This window comes from Leucoraja erinacea, chromosome 25, assembly GCF_028641065.1.
Source record: "Leucoraja erinacea ecotype New England chromosome 25, Leri_hhj_1, whole genome shotgun sequence".
NCBI classification, from domain to species: domain Eukaryota; kingdom Metazoa; phylum Chordata; class Chondrichthyes; order Rajiformes; family Rajidae; genus Leucoraja; species Leucoraja erinaceus.
Window position 1 is genome coordinate 717,987 of NC_073401.1, and position 19,080 is coordinate 737,066.

A 19,080-nucleotide genomic window follows, 5' to 3' on the forward strand; every position below is an offset into this window, starting at 1 on the left:
AACTGCTTCCCCACAGCCATCAGGCTATTAAACTTGGCTCGGACAAACCTCTGAACTTTAATAACCCATTTTCTGTTATTTGCACTTTATCAGTTTATTTATTCATGTGTGTATATATTTATATTATGGTATATGGACACAGTTATTTGTTCTTCCTACTATGTTCTGTTGTGCTGAAGCAAAGCAAGAATTTCATTGTCCTATCAGGGACATATGACAATAAACTCTCTTGAATCTTGAATCTTGAACCCAACTTAGGAGAGTGAACATCCATAATGATGGCACATAAATCACACCGTTGGTGGTCATTTCATCACTATGTGGTGTTTTAGACTTTGCTGTTGTTACCTTTTGGTGGCGATGTCATGACCCAAAATGTGTTCACTCGCAACAATGACTGGGATTGAATCAGTTATTGTCAAACTAGCAAGATAACTAAAGATGATCGATTATAAATAATATTATGGATCTAAAACAGACGCGAATGCAAGTCCCTAAACGGAATTGACAAACAACACCCTCCTTACCAATGTTATACGTTCAGTATTTTAATTTGTAGAGCACCTTCATGTGGTAACATCTTAAACATCTGCATTTCCAGCATTTCCCAGTTAGGTGGATTGTTTAGTTGAATTATTCTACAATTCATTTGGAAAAATAAAAAAGTTAAAATCAAATATATTGAGGGCCCATATTAAGTTGATTTATCATTCAAGCGTGATCACTGCTGCAAGCAGCAAATATTTACATCCCCACGTTTTTTTTAAATTAATGCAACAAATTTTGGAGAAAATTAGCAGAATCTATTATAAACAGAAAATGCTGTATTCAGAAGGTCAAGCAATGTCTGTGGAAGTAGAAACAGAGGTTGAAGACCCATCCAACCTGAAAAATAATTCTGTTGCTTTTTCCACTTATACAGCCTGACATGAAGAGTGTTTCAAGTATTTTCTTTCTCTGTTTTTATTTCATATTTGCAGAGGTGGAAGGTTTTTTTGATTTCCATTCTCTGTATAGATAGAAACAGACTGAAACGTTCAGGTGAACTCGGGAAAGTTAGGAACTAACATGTGTAACATTGCAGAGAAGGGGAAGGTGGCAGGAAAATAAAGGGATTGTCTAAAGAGACGCAGGGAGGCTCTGATGCAATGTGGTTATCTTCTCACCTTAGGAGGGGCGGTGATGCATTGTTAATTACAGCCGACCTATCTGCACTGCAAAATAGCGAGGGAAAGAAATGCTAGAAATCTGTGCTGTATTATTCCAAAACTGCCGAAAAGATGAAATCAGAAAGAATGCTTGGGTGGCACGGTGGTGTAACGGTAGATCTACTGCCTTACAGGTGTTTGTCATATGGTGTTTGTACGTTCTCCCCGTGACCACGTGGGTTTTCTCCGAGATCTTCGGTTTCCTCCCACACTCCAAAGCCATACAGGTTTGTAGGTTAATTGGCTTGGTATCAATGTAAAATTGTCCCTCGTGTGTGTAGGACAGTGTTAATGTGCGGGGATCACTTGTTGATGCACACTCGATGGGCCAAAGCGCCTATTTCCGCGCTATATCTCTCAACTAAACTAAGCTACAAATATCCACCAGTTCAGGGAGTTTCTAGGGCAGCAGAAGTAAAGAGGCAATGGTGCTGGCTGATGATCTTTTATCTGCATTTGATGAAGGGCTAAATATTCACCAGGATGTTTCAGCCTTCACCCCAGTGCTACCTTTCTGTGGCATTACGTTATTTTTTACATTGACCTCACAAAGCAGAACACCTCATCCACTGTCTGGACAACGCAAATCCCCCTCAGTTTAGTTTAGTTTAGTTTAGAGATACAGTGCGGAAACAGGCCCTTCGGCCCACCGAGTCTGCGCCGCCCAGCGAACAGTGTCTGCACCAGGCTGGAATGTAGTTCTTGGTTCTTGGTTTCTTGGTCCTCCAAAATATTCCAAATGGAATTTAAACTGGAGGTGGAGCTGATCCTCTGGAGGTAAACTGGAGAAGGAGAAACATTATTCACTTGCTACCAAACCAGTCATTCTGCCCTTGCACCTAGACCACCCTCACCAAAACCATGACACGTACCACATAGAATATAGAACAGTACAGCACAGAAACAGGCTCTTCAGCCCACTATGTTTCAGCCCACATGTGGAATGAGCTTCCAGTGGAAGTGGTGGAGGCAGGTTCATTGGTATCATTTAAAAATTAATTGGATAGGCATATGGATGAGAAGGGAATGGAGGGTTATGGTATGAGTGCAGGCAGGTGGGACTAAGTGGAAAAAAATTTGTTCGGCACGGACTTGTAGGGCCGAGATGGCCTGTTTCCGTGCTGTAATTGTTATATGGTTATATGGTTATATGGTATGTCTAAGCCGAACATGATGCCAAGCTATGCTAATGACATCTGCCTGCACATGATCCATACCCTTCATTCCCTGCACATCCATGTGCTCATCTAAACACCTCTTAAATGCCACCATCATACATGCCTCCACCCTCCCCCACGGCAGAGTCAGGCACCGACCACCCTTTGTAAATAGTTTACCCTACATCTTACATCTCCACTACACTTGGCCTCTTTCAGATGGAGTGCAGCCTCCCAAGAACAAAATATGCTTGTGTAAAATTAAAACAAAAACAGACCATTTCAAAAGGAAATACTGCATATGTTTTTTTATCCTGGGTTGCTTGCAGGAATGACTGGGATAGTATTCCATCACGGAGACTCCTGGACAATCCCAGAGTGCTGACAGTCCTGATTCTTCCCAATTTCTGAGAAGCCCATTCATCCAGTTTACGAATACCCCAAATCAATAACTTGCTCCTTCAAGGCACTGAGTGAATTTGGATTTCTGATTTATGAATTTCTTGGTGTTGAGGGACTCCTGCTGTTTTATGCATACCAAATTATTAGTAGATAATTAGTGCAATGTTTAATATACACTGGCATAAATAGAAACTTGGCTGAAACAAATTCCATTGAAAATGTTGATTTGATGAAAGCTAATATAATGGAGAAAAATAACCACAGTCTCGCAAGCTGTAAAAGAATATTAATCTCAAGACTTAACCATGGATTCTGTTTATAAATAAGATTAAAGGAACAACAAACCGCGGTAAATACTTGGAATGTAAATTAATTACTCCAAGATATGTTCCATGTGTTCAGTCTTTATTTATCTCATTCACTTGTTTAGAAAATGACAGAATGCAGAAAGTGCCTGTCCCCTTCGTAGTGAGGTCAAGAGAATAATATTTGGTAATGTCAGCCAAATAGATCCAAGCCAATGAAGTCCTGGCCCAATATGGTCTTTGTGCTGGTCCTGCATTAGACACATCAGTATTCAGCTATTTCTGTTTACCATCCCACTCTCGCCTCTATCCTAACACAAGAGCAACTGAACAGAGCCTATGTTTTCTTTTTTTTTTTGGGGTGAAAGAGCGAAAGCTACTATTGGACCATTACAGATTGCCAGCTCTGGCTCACGTTTTTGGTTTTGGATCAGGAAGCAATGCGTTTGTGTCTTCAGAGGCTTGACTGCTCTGGAACGTGAATCAGGATTGGCTGAGGGCTGCACTGACAGATGTTTCATCCTTTGGGTGTAACAGCAAGCCGCCAAGCTGCTCAGAAAGTAGACAATCCCACAGCACCATGTTGAAGAGGGTAGCGAGGTCTGGCTGACACAAATATACAGAATATCTGGGCAATAATATATCACTGCCTCTGGGCTCTTGCTGTGCACACAAACTGATTCCCTTATTTGCTGAATTATTACTCAATGGCCACACTTCAAAGAGGTCAATTGTTATGATATTGTGCAAGACACAACATTGGTCCTTCCTTCTCTGCCATGAAGCAAACTAAAACTGTAGGCCAATATTCCAAAGGAATTGCAATTTTTTTTCAAGGCACCTTACATCTTGTTTATTGATGCCGACATTTGAACTGGAAAACAAAGCATTTTCCACCCGAGATGGGAGATTAATATAGAAAGAGACTGCTTCATTCTGTACCTTAGAAGAGGAGACAGCTTGGAGAGGACTTGTTAGTTTGCATTTGTTTTACTTCTGGCATGTTGAACTGCTGAGTAGATATCCTTCTAAGTGGTGGCATGTTGGGAAAGACATCAGTTGCTCAGTGAAATGAGTCAAGTTGCAACAGCACAGTGCATTTGAAGATAGCACCAGAAGGAGAGTTTGATAATTTGTTATTTGCCGTATTGATATCCTTAACTGCAATTTGCCAACTTTCTGTCTTATACAAGCAAGCACTCGTACATTCAATGTGAAGAACAGAGCTCGACTTGGCCTTTGGTGGTTCAACAGTTTCTATAGCAATACCTCTTTAGTTCTTCTTCATGAATTATAAGAGCAAAGACGATGAGGCTGTCAGCTTATAATTAGACCTGATAATGGGGTTGAAAGCCTCTGCAGTTCCTTCAATTCCTTTCTGTTTGCAAATGCCTTCAAACCAGCCATTGAGTGCGGCAACCACAGATGAGCCTCTGGCATTTGAACAGATATAATCATCAAAGAAGGCAGTGGCCTCAACAAGCCATTGATCCTTTTAAAGTTTAGAATCAGAAAAGCCGGCTTTCCAAGTTTGTGGTTCAATGCATTTCAGAGAGACTTTCAGTTTTGAGGCCAGTTCTGATATGTACCGAGCGACGTTAATGTTTGTGCTGCTTTGATTATTATCCCAGGTGTGAAGCAAGCCATAACAAATAATGCCAATGAATGCAACTTGTACATGGCATCAAAGAATAGGTGGAAAATTAATTCTTGAATAGATTATGGTTAAGCTTGATTTATTGTGTCTGATATTTCAGCCCTAGTAGTTCAGTAGGCCAGTCACGGTGGCGCAGCGGTAGAGTTGCTGCCTTACAGCGAATGCAGCGCCGGAGACCCGGGTTTGATCCCGTTCACGGGTGCTTGTCCGTACGGAGTTTGTGCGTCCTTCCTGTGACCTGCGTGGGTTTTCTCCAAGACCTTTAGTTTCCTCCCACATTCCAAAGACGTACAGGTTTGTAGGTTAATTGGCTTGGTAAATGTAAAAATTGTCCCTAGTGGGTGTAGGCTAGTGTTAATGTGCGGAGATCGCTGGTCGGCGCGGACTTGGTGGGCCAAAGGGCCTGTTTCCATGCTGTATCTCTAAACTAAAATTTCATGTGCACCCCAGGCTTCTGAGGTAAAGTCCAAATGCTGCTTGTGTAGCCTAGACAGCAACATAAAGAAGTGTGTGGTTCCATCACCATGAGGCCCCGTGCACCAGCAGGGCCACGTGGGACACATTGTAGTACAAAACAAATCCACCTACAAAAACGGTGAGAAAGCTTTGACAGCAGGCTTAGCCACTCTGGATGGCCAGAACTAGCAAAGCCATCCAAAACTTGAAACATTCAAAAATATTTGTGTTATTCACATTAAAGATTTGTTAAAACATCACCACTTTAAGACATTCTGTAAGAGATTCAGTGTTATTAATACATGGAATGACAATGACAGAATTTGAAAAAATCCAGTCCAACTAACTTTGACCTGAATACCTCACGGCCATCTCCTGTCATCTCCGTTGATGTTCACAGTTCCTGCCACACTTGCTGCACTGGGATCCGAGCATAGGTTGTCAATATCATACCCAGGATAAGTGATGGGAAACCACTGTGACTTTCTGCTCCCTCGTGGGATTCTGTGACATGTAGTGAGTGCACCCATGGGCAATCCAACACCAGAGAGCAGGTTGGCAAATAATGGCAAACAGGTTCAAGAATTCTTGTCTCAGTCCGCCTAGGCTGACAAGATCTCCCAGTTGCTCCCCCTCCCATTCCCACACTGACATTTCTGTCCTGGGCCTCCTCCACTCTCAGAGTGAGACCCAACACAAATTGGAGGAACAGCATCTCATATTTCGCTTGGGGAATTTACAACATTAATTTCTCTAACTTCAACTAACCCTTTCTTTCCCTCTTTTTCCGTCCCTCCCCCGCCCACGTGCTCTGACTAGTTTCAATATCCTTCTGATACATTTTACCGATATTATACTAATTGTTTGCCTCGTCACCTTCCCCTCAGCTAATAATGAACCATTGTACATGTCATTGATCATCGTGTGCTTTGATCTGTCACCCTTTCCCCAGACTCTCAGTCTGAAGAAGTGTCTCGACCCAAAACGTCACCCATTCCTTCTCTTCAGAGATGCTGCCTGTCCAGCACTTTGTGTCTATCATCAAAATAGGCATACCTCAAGGAGAGTTTGCAGTGGAGCAGACAAAAAGTGTAGGAAGGAAATGCAGATGCTGGTTTACACCAAAGATAGGCACAAAATGCTGGAGTAACTCAGCGAGTCAGGCTATCCTGACTTACTCTACAGTGAGTTGATGTTTCCAGTAATATCTGTCATCACCATACTCCTGCCCAATAATACTTGCACCAATATTAACATAGCTTCTCTCATGTAATGTAAAGTTCCATAGTTTTAACAGATATATTATCTAAGATAAATTGACACCATACCATAGAGTTTAAGATTAAGGCCAAAGATTTAGAGAGAAATTACAGAGGTGGAGATAATCTAAAGAATTCTTTCTTTAAGTGGTTGTGGATGGACATCTGAAGTTTCAAGGTGAATATCAGCAGTTCACTGACATTTCCTGCAAAATCTGGGCCATCATTTAACTAGTTATTAAAGTGATGTTTCTTGTTCAGACATAGCTCATTGAAGCATTCTTGCTACTGTTTGACACATTGAGTTTGCATGTTGCGGAATCTTTCTGTTGAGTTTGGTTCAGGAGAATACATCAAGGGACTGCCTGAGCATTAGGTCCCTTGGCCTAATCTGCCAACTGTGATTAAACTTCAAATAATAATCGATAGAAGATTTAGATTTTTTTTAGATTTTTTGAGATTTAGAGATAAAGCGGGAAACAGGCCCTTCGGCCCACTGGGTCCGTGGTGACCAGCGATCCCCACACATTAACACTATTCCACACCTACTAGGGACAATTTTTACATTTACCAAGCCAATTAACCTACACACCTGTATGTCTTTGGAGTGTGGGAGGAAACCGAAGATCTCGGAGAAAACCCACTCAGGTCACCGGGAGAACGTACAAACTCCGTACAGACAGCGCCCATAGTCGGGATTCGACCCGGGCGTCTGGCGCTGCATTCACTGTAAGGCAGCAACTCTACTGCTGTGCCACCGCCACAAGATACTGAAAAATGAGATGATGAAATGGAGGAAAATACTCAGGTCTTGTTGGATCTCTTCATCTGATGTTAACTGGGATGGTATGGTAATTATACCCAGTTCAATAACAAGAGACATTTAACTAAGTGACAATAACATGGATTATGTGTTCTTCACGAGGGCAACACAGTGACACAGTCAGTGCAGTTACTATCTCACTAATCTAGTAATCTGGGTTTGATGCTGACCTTGGGTGCTGTAGGTGAGGAACTTGGACCTTCGCCAAATGATTGTGTTGCTTTCACTTGGGTGCTCCAATTCTGTCCAGCATTCAAAGATATGCGTGTTGGCTGGTTCATGGACAAATGCAAGTTACCCCTTATATGTAGGGGTGTGGCAGAACCTGTAAGGAGGGTTCGTGTAACTTGGGGAAATTGGTTTGGAAGGGGAAGGGGAACATTAGGAGGTGGGATGGTTCTGTGAGATGCCATTGACTCAAAAGGTCAAATGGCCTGCATTTATGTTGTATATGTGCACAGAGAGACTTGCTCAAGGGGGTTGCCACAACTGGCAATTACAGCAATTCCTGTCATTCTCTATATTATGGCCCTGCACCTGTGTGAAGCTATTCCCAAATGCCTAGATAAAGGAATGCATTCCAAAGAGAGTAGTTACCGGAGCAAATTCTCATCCTTCATTAATGCCAGACTTGTAATTTAGTTTAGTTTAGATTAGATTAGTGATGCAGCTCGAAAATAGGCACTTCACTCCACTAAGTCTGCGTCGACCAACGATACAAGATACAAGATACAAGATATTACAGAGTTGACGTGGATAAGCTTTTCCCACTGAGAGGAGGGAAGATGCAAACAAGGGGACATAACTTGAGAATTAAGGGACAGAAGTTTAGGGGTAACATGAGGGGGAACTTCTTTACTCAGAGAGTGGTGGCTGTGTGGAATGAGCTTCCAGTGAAGGTGGTGGAGGCAGGTTCGTTTTTATCATTTAAAAATAAATTGGATAGTTATATGGACGAGAAAGGAATGGAGGGTTATGGTCTGAGCGCAGGTATATGGGACTAGGGGAGAATACGTGTTCGGCACGGACTAGAAGGGTCGAGATGACCTGTTTCCGTGCTGTAATTGTTATATGGTTATATGGTTATATATTTATTTGTCACATGTGCCAGTTGGCACAATGAAATGAGATAACGATATAGCCATACAATAGAAATAAGGAACACAACACACGATAGAGTTAAACATAAAACATCCCCACACAGCAGAATCAAAATTTCCCATTGTGAGGGAAGTCAGTCCTCTTCTCTAATGTTCACCAATGTTCACCCATGGTGGGGGCCCCCTGATACCTCCTCCGTCACTGCTACGGGCGGCCCGATTTTCAGGCCCGCTCGCCGGGGTGATGTAAGTCCGGCGTCGTGGCTGGGGGACCTCCTCAGCAGCCTGGACATCAGTCGGCCACCTCCTACCATAGTCCGCGGCTCCCAAAGTCCACAGGCCACGCTGGGCGGAGATGCAATGCTGGTGGCCCTCAGGAAGGGCCCCAGGACTCCGCGATGTTGTTCAGTGCCTCCCGCGCTGGAAGCTCTCCCAAACCACAGCTCCGCAATGTTGGAGCAGCGGCCCAATGCTCCGGAGCTCCAAACGGCGATCCATGTAGGCATCGCCCGCTCCGCGGTGAATTCAGCGCTGTGACGCTGCTGTTGTGCCTCTGGTCCGGTTTCCGGTCACCGGCAGGAAAGGTCTCTCCGATCCAGGTGGTAGGAAGGGGGCGAGGATGTGACTCGGAGAAATAGTCGCGTCCCCGCCAGGAAGCGACTGGGAAACAGTTTCCCCCCTTACCCTACCCCCCTCCCCCACATGAAAAAGATCAAAGATTCCCCCAAAAACAGACTTTAAACTGACTCAAAATTGTAAAAAAGATTGAAAAGCAAACAGGATGTAGGCAGAGGTTGCTGTCAATGCAGCGCCCCTAGTGTTCAACCTGTATCGATCACCTGTACACAAGTTCTATCTTACACAATAGGCACAATTTACAGAAGCCAATTAACCTACAAGCCTGCATGTCTTTGCAATGTGGGAGGAAACCGGAGTACCCAGAGCAAACCAACTCTGTCACTGGAAGAACGTACAAACTCCATACAGGCAGGTGTCTGGTCACAATAACACTACCACCAACTACAAAGTGATGACTATATAACATTGTAAAAAATGAATGCAATGAAATGCTTAAAATGATGAAACTAAATGCAGATTAGTAAATAAAATGTCATTTATTTTATCCTTCAGGTCTCGAAGAATTCCTGCACAAAACAGTTCAGAGAACTGCAACCCGCAATCCCCTTCTGAACCCTGGGTCATCACCTACAAACCTTCAACTATTCTGTTTTTTAAGAAAAAGCTGAAGGATCAACATGGAGATCGAAGTCCACTGGTGGGTGACTAAACTACTGCAGCCACAAAGACCAAGCACCCCAACAACTATCGCCACTCGTCCTCGATATGAAAACTCCTTTAAATTATCTTTCAGTTGCAACATACAGCACTTTGATACCTCAGTGTGAAGGTGACTTTAAGACCACTGTATTGAGTACTTCACAATGGACGCAGGGATTATAGCATGTCATTAGAGCCACCATCAGACCAGTTGGCGAGAGTCTCCAAAGCAAGTGTCCGATAAAAGTACACAAGATTGGCAACTTTAGTACAAGGATGTTCTTACAGGTCAACAAGCAGGAAGCTGCCAATCAGTACGGCATCAGCCTTTATTTGCCCGAAACTACTGGGCTCCAATTTCATCTGGGTCTCAGAATCTTGGAACCTGATAGAAATGTGTATCATGTCAACTTTCTAGCAAGGCCACTTGTGCAAATGAATTCTCCATCCAATCGGTGTGAAGAGTGTTCAGCCCTTCCAACCATGCTCTGTTTACTGCTCAACTCTACGGGTGATTTCTTAACAGTTGCAGCAGATTGAAATGCTTTCACACTAATCCTGCTCTTAAACTCTCGACTTAACCTACAATCAAGTTGTGTGGAAAGACAGTAAGTTTTCTGACTGTGAGTAAAAGCCGGAGAAATTGGCCATCCCATTTTAGCCTGCCGAGCCTTTGTATCATGGGGCTGAGATGATGATAAGAGATCATAGAAAGGATCCAGGACTGCGTTCTACTCTGTAAATCCATAACAGCAATTCACGCAAAATAAAGATCCTTAGGGATGGGCTTTGTGCAAAAAATAGTTCCCGGTTTATGAAAGATGGCAGTTTGTGAAAGATTGGCTATGAGCTGGTAATGGATCAGTTTTGTTGGGAGTCCCAGCGTATGACCAAGCTGAAAGCCTGCACAGGTCTCTCCTGCCTTTTCACAAAACCTTAAATCCAAACTATGATGTGCTGTGTGTATGCATAATTCTATTTGTATTTATTTATATTACCTCTGCTCTCTACCACTGATGAACGCCTCACCTTTCACGTTTGCCTGGTGTACCTGGTGCCCAGTTCACGGTTGTGAATGACCTCACTCAGGGCACTGGGTTGACATCCCCTTGGTACATATGCAAAGCATGTATCAGTTGTTCAGCACCTGTTCCATTCATTCCTTCACCACTGGATGAGATTGGGAACTCCTTCTACAACGAATATTGATGGAAAATCTGCACCATTACCTCTATGTCAAAGCACTTATGTAACCAAACCACTGAGACAGAAAAGGACTTTGCATTGAGTTTTGTTGATTACAAACATTAGTAAATGAGGCAGATGATCTATTGCTCAGGGAGGCATGAATAAACCATAATCCTAAAAAGATCTGTACAATCGGCAGTTCTTGGAGAGCCCAGAGAGAAGATGGAGGTTCCCAGATCTAAATCCCACCAGAAGCTTATATCACAATAAAGTGACCATTTGTTCTTCTGATTATGAAGACAGGTCCATCATACTCAATTGCACCTGTTTCATGCTTATCAAGGGACACATAAGGTTCACCTTTCTGGTCCATATATTCCCATTGCAGGCCAGCAACTGACTAACTTAACTAGAGGTTCCAAGGTTCAGATACATTTATACCCCTAATGTCATCTTGAATAGAATTTCAGTGGGAGCTTGGTGCAAGTCAGGGTGTGTACATGTTTTTTGTTGGTGAAGAACGCTGCTGATTGTGGGCAGGCAGGGTCAGTACAACACATCACACCAGAATAGCACCTGAACACAGAACAGAATAGTGTCTCCTCACATCTGAGGTAAATTAGAGTATTTGGAGCTCAGGACCAGTCATGCATGAAATTACAGCCTGCTACACCTTACAGACAGACCAAAGCTAATAAACCTCAGGCTAAATAACTCAGATATCTGCTACAAACAGTCAGCCTTTTCAACACATCAAAGGCCTAAGGAAATGTTGCTAGTCGCTAAAAGTCTCTCCTTTTGTTGTATATACTGTATATTGTGACAGGATTAAGAAAAATATTGTTTTTACCCTGAAGTTACATTAATCATAACACAATGAAATTGAGCAATGATGTAATAAATTATTTTATGAGAAAGATCTGAATATATTTGCAAGCGGTGGCTTTGAGCCATTGTCTAATCCGATTCCATGAGTGATGAGAAATTGACATGTGCCAGAACTGACCGCAAAGTGCCAGAATCTTCCGATGTCACCTTCTGGCTTTGCAGAGGTTGATGTAGGAGCCCAGACGCACCAAGATAAAACACAGTGGGGAAATGAAACAAGATCTGCCTCGGATGCTCAATGTGAATTATATTCAACAAAAGGTTTGAAAAGCATATCAACAATGCAAACAAGAACAGTGCTTCCTTGATAACCCCAATGCACAGGTGTGTATGTCACTGTAGAAGACAATACAATTGTCGGTCCAAAACAAGCAGGTATATAAAATGTATCTCACTGTATGTCAAGACTACAGTCCAAAATGCTAGTCCAAAATGAGAAGTGGTATTTAATGTTCAGGAACCCCCCCCCCCACCACTTAAACAGGTTAGTCGGGGTAAAAATGAACGGGGTGAAAGTGCAGAGCCACTCAGGAACATGGTTTGGATCATTCCTTTTTTGTCTGCTTCCTGTAAGTGACTTGAAATTTCTAAGTTGAATGATATCTAGCAATAAATGGGAATGCTCTTGTGAGCTTTAATTTTGCGCTTTGGAGAAATATGCTTTATATGGTCAAGTTGTTGTCCAACTCTCAAAAATGCTTCCTGAATACGTTTTTCGAGGGTCATGTGAACATTATAAGGTGTCCCATATTGCAACACAGGTCTTAGAGTGCTGTTGCGGGTTCCCATTTGAAGTTATTCATCAATAATACATTTTAATAGTTGTATTTCCGGAAGGGTTTTTAATTATTTTTAGTAGTTAAGTGCGTATATGAATTTTCAAGCTTTTTTATAATGAATGAGTTTGCAGACAAGACATGTTCTTACATGCAGCGCTTGCTCTTTCTTTTGCCAAAGCCGGCTTTAATTAAGGTAATTGAGCAGAGATAATGAAAGTAGAACAAGGTCTTATCTCTTACTTTGAGTGAGTTGTCTGCTTTCGTCACATTAATCTAGGGGAGCAGTTGGATTTGTTGGAGCAGGTTCATTGTTTGTATCAAGAACACGGTGACAATCTCCTATTCATTGCATTGCAGTTAGGACTCATGATTGGTCATTTCATTTTTTATTTGAGATCATTGGCCTGCATTTCCTACATTGCTTGTTGCTCAAGTTGTCTCCTTCTCGTTAACAGGATGTTATTGCCTGGGCTCAACCAGACTTCTCCACTTTAGCTGTTATTATGTGAATATTGTGACATTGATGTGATCAAGTGGACCAAATGATATATCCTGTGACAATCACGTGGCATTTCTATCACTGGGGATGTTGAGCTCATAAACTGGCCATTTTTAAGCCAAGAAATTCATCATCGGCGGTCACTCACCGAGTCTGACCGTCCTCTCCTCTCCATAGGGTCGTCTACTTGTGGGTCTGCAGATGTCTGTAGAGGCCGATCCGTGATCCACACATCTTGGTGCAACGTGGGCAGTGGAGACTGGCGGTAGTTGGTAGTCGTCGAGCCCCCTTCTCTCTCTCCTTACGGTGCTGTCGCTTTGTCTCTGCGACACGGCGTAGTTCCATTCCGTTTCATGCAGCTCCTTCCTGCATGGATTTCCTCCAGGAGCGCCTGCCCAGTGCAATGTGCTCCCAGTTGCTCGATGTGATGTGGAATTTCTGTCAAGCCACTGTACCACAATTAATCATTGACTGTTTTATATCAATTCAACTTGGGTTGCAATTTCCCCATCACTCACATGCATAGTCTTGTTACTAGTCTGACACTCTAGGAAGAACATTTAGGCAATGACATGGTGCTCTTCCATTGAGATTTGAAACCTTCACACTTGTCAGAACCTTAGTAATAAATGGATGAAATTAAAGTGATGGGATTTGGCTGTCACGGTGACACAGCGAGCAGGACTACTGCCTGGGAACTCCAGTAACCTGTGTTCAATCATGACCTCAAGCACTGCCTGGTTGTTGTTGGTTTGTTCTCCCTATGACCATGTGACCTCTCCTGAATGCTCTGATTAGGTTGGTGGGTTAATTGGCCAGTGTAAATCGCTCCTGCTGAAGGTGGTGATAGAATCTAGGATGAAGTGGAGATATTGAGGAGTATGTGGGGAGAATAGTTACAGGGAGGATTTTAGTGGGTGGAATGGGAATACTCTGTAACCTGGCAAAGGCTCGATGGCTGAATGTTCCCTGTCTATGTCATGAGAAAATATGAATATTAAATTAAATAGAAATGTTCTGCAGTCATAGATACCTGAATGAAAGAGAGAAACAGAATTAATATTTGATTAGATAGAGAATCCTAGAGTGATACAGAGTGGACACAGGCCCTTCGGCACAACATGCCCATGCTAATCAACATGTCCCATCTACACTAGTCCCACCTGCCTGAATCTGGCCTATATCTCTCTAAACCTATCCTGCCCATGTACCTCTTATAATGTTTTTTTGAAACGTTGTGATCGAACCTGCCTCAACTGGACAAGAATTCATGTATCAATTCCAGTAATCCGACAATTTTTTGCATTGCTGGTCTAACAGATTTTCCAGACTATTGGATGTTACTCCTACCTTATACAATGTTACATACTTACATTACACTTTTTATTCACACATGTTACAAAGCTGTACACTACATTTCCCAGTGGATCTGGTGAGCTTAATGTAGGGAAAAAATATATAGGCCTTCCATAAATCCACCAATGTTGCTGGCCAAAGCTGCACGGCGGAGATAACACTTAGGGCACATACCCTGCCTGCAATCTTGATGTGGGCCCATTTTCCAGACTAATGAGATCTGAACCATCAGGATCCCTGAAAAATCATGGCAGATTATCAGAGAGTTATTGCATTTTGTGTATGAACTGCTCAGGAAAATCTGGAGTTGAAAGGAAAATCTTGTCTTTATATTGTTAATAACACTCATTCAATAGAGTATTCGGCAACTTGCTGAACCTCCTCAACCCTCTGAGGATGTTGAGGCACGTGTGAGCTTTCTTTAGGATTGAATCAATGTGTTGAGCTCAGTAGAATACGCCCAGGAACTTGAATGCTGTTGACTTTCTCCATCACAAATGATCTGTGTGTTTCGCAGACTTTGCAATTATCCTTTAACTTCTGTTTGGGTTTGGGTCACCTGTGTGCTAAAGCACTGTTAAATACAGATTAGTGTTGTCAGATTGATGACCAGATGGCCCTGTTTTCCGTGTACATTTTTTGGAGCCTTTAATCCAATTAATGCACCAGCTCACTTTTCAGTGAGTGCCCTTGGCCACCGTGGGGAAAGCAAACAACAATGCCTGTCAAAATTACCATTAATCCTGGATTAATCTCTGCTTTACAGCACCAGAGACCTGGATATGATCCTGACTACGGGTGTGGTCTGTGCAGGGTTTGTACGTTCTCCCCGTGACCACGTGGGTCTTTACTGGTTTGCTCCGACTTCCTCCACAGTCTGAAGAAATGCAGGTTTGTAGGTTAATTGGCGTGAGTAAATTCCCCCTAGTGTGCAGGGTGTGAAAGTGGGACAACATAGTGTACTGGGTGATCGATGCTTGGTGTAGACTCGACAGGCCAAAGGGCCTGTTTCCACTATATCTCTAAAAATACTGAACTGGGCTGGAAACAGAAGGTACATTTTATGTTGACATTGTAAGACTCAACATTTTAAAGATGTAGGATGGTTGGGGCCATTTAGAAATAATGTTTGAATTCAAAGCTGTATTGCATTCTCTGTTGTGCTAAGAATCTTTGCCAGGAATACTGATCTTTCAGTGGTATTATTGGCATAGCCTTTGCAATAAGCAAAAAGGGTTTGTGGGGAAAGAAATTCCTTTCAAAGTTATCGGAAAATTGAGTTTTTCCTTGAAAGGCATTTTCCAAATGTAATGTTAATATAAATCCTCCACGACATTGCCAGACCTTTAATTCCTGGCAGAGCATTGTCAATAAATGTTTGACACTTACTATGAAATATGACGGGAATATAATGAGATTGTGAGATAAATCTTTCCTGGATAGAGGTTACAAAATGTGGAACTTATTTTATTGAGAAATGTGTTTTTGGATACAAAAATATTTCTAAAACATTTAGAGCTGGAACTTATTTTCATTTATACTTGGTCTTGCTTTGGAAGAAGAGACAAAACTGTCTGGTGTAAATCTGTGTTGTGTAGGGAGAGTTCTTATGGCTACATTTATGTCTCCCATTCTCCATTAAGAAAGTGGAATTATATGAAGATGTTATAAGCAATAATTTGTACAGTAAATTATTCCATTTTTCTATGTATAGGATGTCAATATTTACAACCTAAATTATGAAGAATACTGTAGTTTATTAAATGTTTTAATAAATTTGCATGTCTTAAATTGTAATGTTTTACAGTTTCTACAGCATCTAATTCTCCTATATTGTACAACTTGAGTAAACAGAACTACACCTTACTCATTTAAACATTAACATTCTGATGTGAAAGGAAGTTACGGCATTTTGCACAATGAATCGTTAGGAATTGCCTGTGGTTATAAAGATAGATTCATCTGTATTGTTTCACAGGGAGCTGATTACATGTCTGGAAGGAAAGAAGGTAGGGAGAGGGTGGTGAGTGAGACTGGCTGGATTACTTGTCCATAAATTGACTGAATGAGCCAAATGCCTCTTTCAATGCTGTAAATATTCTCTGATTCCCCTGAATCCTATCAGAGCAGGAATCTGGATACACAACAAGCAGTTGCATGCAATGTTACATTGTGTGCATGTTCTGTGGTAATCCTTCCTGTTACTCCACAGAAAAAATAAAATCTGTGCAAGTCCCAATTTTTCTTTTGCTTTTGCATTTTTCCCGTCACTCTTTCCCAATGAAGACAATTAAGGAACATGGTGGGAAAACTCAGATAAATCATCGAAACACATTATGGAGGCAACTACTCCTGGACAACGTGTAGATGAATCAATAGAATCACTCAAAGTATTTTCCTTTATCTGTATATGACATTTTTAATGTCCAAATCAGTTTAGAAAGAAAATGTCAAAAATTATAACGATTGCAGTTCCATCTTTAATGTTGAACTGACAATTATTACTGCATGCAGTTCAACGCCATCGTGTAATATGTGAAAAAAGGAACAAAGTACTGGAGTAACTCAGCAGATCAGGCAGCATCTCTGGAGAACATGGATATGTTGTCCCGACCTGAAACATCACCTAACCATGTTCTCTATAGATGTTGCCTGACCCACTGAGATAATCCAGCACTTAGTGTCCTTTTTTGGTTAACCAACATCAGCAGTTCCATGCTATCACTTGTCGCTTTTTAAATTATTGGGCAGATGGCAAGAATGTAGTCACTTACATGAACATGCATACATTTGTTTAGCATAATTTGATCCTGAACTGAAGTAGTAAGGATCTTCCCTTTGAGGATATATATATATTCCAAACATCTTAAACAAACACCAGATGAAAATCTCAAAGCGTTGTTATAGATAAAGATTACGTTTGAAATAATGTTAAGTTTGAAATCATTGAAACTTAGGCATCTATTTTCAGTAATTAACTGTACATTTAATTCATTTGGTTCATTTCAAGGTTGTAGATTAAGAGACTATAACCATGTGCTTCATGACACACTGATGGCTACAATAACGTGTACGGGGCACTATACGTAGGGATTGGCCTCCAGTAAGTCTCAATTCCACTTTGGACACAGTTGTCTTGGGAAAATTCTGATCATGTGTACAAATCCTGGCAGTACAGTAAGTCTTTCAGATTCTCCAATCTTCCTTTTATGTTTGACAATAGACAACAGACAATAGACAATAGACAACAGACAATGGGTGCAGGAGTTGGCCATTTGGCCCTTCGAGCCAGCACCGCCATTCAATGTGATCATGGCTGATCATCCCCAATCAGTACCCCGTTCCTGCCTTCTCCCCATATCTTCTCCCATCTCTCCATTCCTGCCTTCTCCCCATGGATGGCGAACATGTAGCATTCTAACCAGCCGGCCTATCTTAGATTGCAAGAAAGCTGCTTTTCACTAAATAATACATTGACTCATGCACTTTGAAGCTGTTTCAAAACAATTAGTCCTGAAAGTGTAATATTGATTTTCAAGTCTTAATCATGCATCAGTAAATAATAACTAACTGAACCACAGTAATGGGCCTGTCTCATTTAAGCACATGTTTTAGGTGACTACAGGCGACTGGCTGTCACCACATGGTTGCCGGGGTGTTGCCTATATGGTCGTGAGTCGTCTCCTCAGTCGCCCAAAGAGTCGTTGCGTCTTACTGGTTGCCGCTGAATTTTCAACATGATGAACATTTTGGAGACAGTCGGCGACAGTGGGTTTGATGCCAGTGAGCGTAGCTTGACTTCTCCTGACGTAGTGTTTGTCGTAGTTGGTGCCAGGTTAATGTACGGTGTCGCCGGTGCTGACTTCAGTTTGTTTTTTGTTGTTAAAGTAATTATTCTATTTCAAATTTTATGTCAAAGGGGAGTCCGGTCACCTAAAAATAGCGCAAGTGGGACAGTGAGACTGGTACGAAAACACCATGCTGGGCTCTCCCATACAATTTAAGTACTTCTCTGTCCTTTGTCTCAATTTAAACTTACCTGACAAAGGAAGTTCAAAATGCCTCCTGCACGACTGACCAATACTTTTAATGCAAGTAGGTTCCAAATCATGAGATGTAAATTGTTTGTTAAGTGCAGGTGTGGGGTAGAATAGTAAGATTAAACGAGAACTTACCAGTTTGAAGTTTGATCTTTATTTTATGAGGAGGAACGTTGAGGGAATACGTGAAGAACCCCGCTACGGCGCATGCGTGACATTCTTCAAAGCAGCGGTGTGAGGTCACAGATACACTATAATGACCTAAGATAGTAAGATTATTAAAGAGATACCAGTTTAAGATATGACCATATGAGGGTGGGAGCGGAGGGCACGTATTCCCTCAACGTTCCTCCTCATAAAATAAAGATCAAACTTCAAACTGGTAAGTTCTCGTTTAATCTTACTATTTTACTTCGGAGTCACGTGAGTGACTTCGTGAAGATTTCAAAGCTCTGTGACCTCATGCCGTGGAACGAGTCCAAGCTTCACAACTGCCTTGGTAGTTTGGGAGAAATTGTTACTGGTATTCAAGAAATACATTCATACCAACATTTTAAACAAAAATGGTAAATAATATTTATTAAATCAATTCATAAACCTTGTAAGCTTCAGGTAAAATTATATAGAACTTAAAATTTTGCCCGAAAACGTTTCTTCTTTTCTAACTGGTTTGTTGTAAAATCTG

The 19,080-nt window shown here is 41.8% G+C and overlaps 1 protein-coding gene across 4 annotated transcripts in view; it reads left to right on the top strand.

Moving 5' to 3' along the window:
- kremen1 (kringle containing transmembrane protein 1) overlaps positions 1 to 19,080 on the top strand; it is a 335,721-nt gene that overhangs the window by 247,260 nt on the left and 69,381 nt on the right. For 3 of the 4 annotated variants that reach the window (XR_008725485.1, XR_008725487.1, XR_008725486.1), the window contains exon 9: positions 9,499 to 15,409. Coding sequence is in view for 1 of the 4 variants with exons in the window: in XM_055655566.1 (XP_055511541.1) it covers positions 9,499 to 9,655 (157 nt within the window). In the remaining 3 variants the exon portion in view is untranslated. Of the gene's footprint in view, positions 1 to 9,498; positions 17,705 to 19,080 lie in introns of those variants that run through there. The other variant, XM_055655566.1, reaches the window with a different exon arrangement.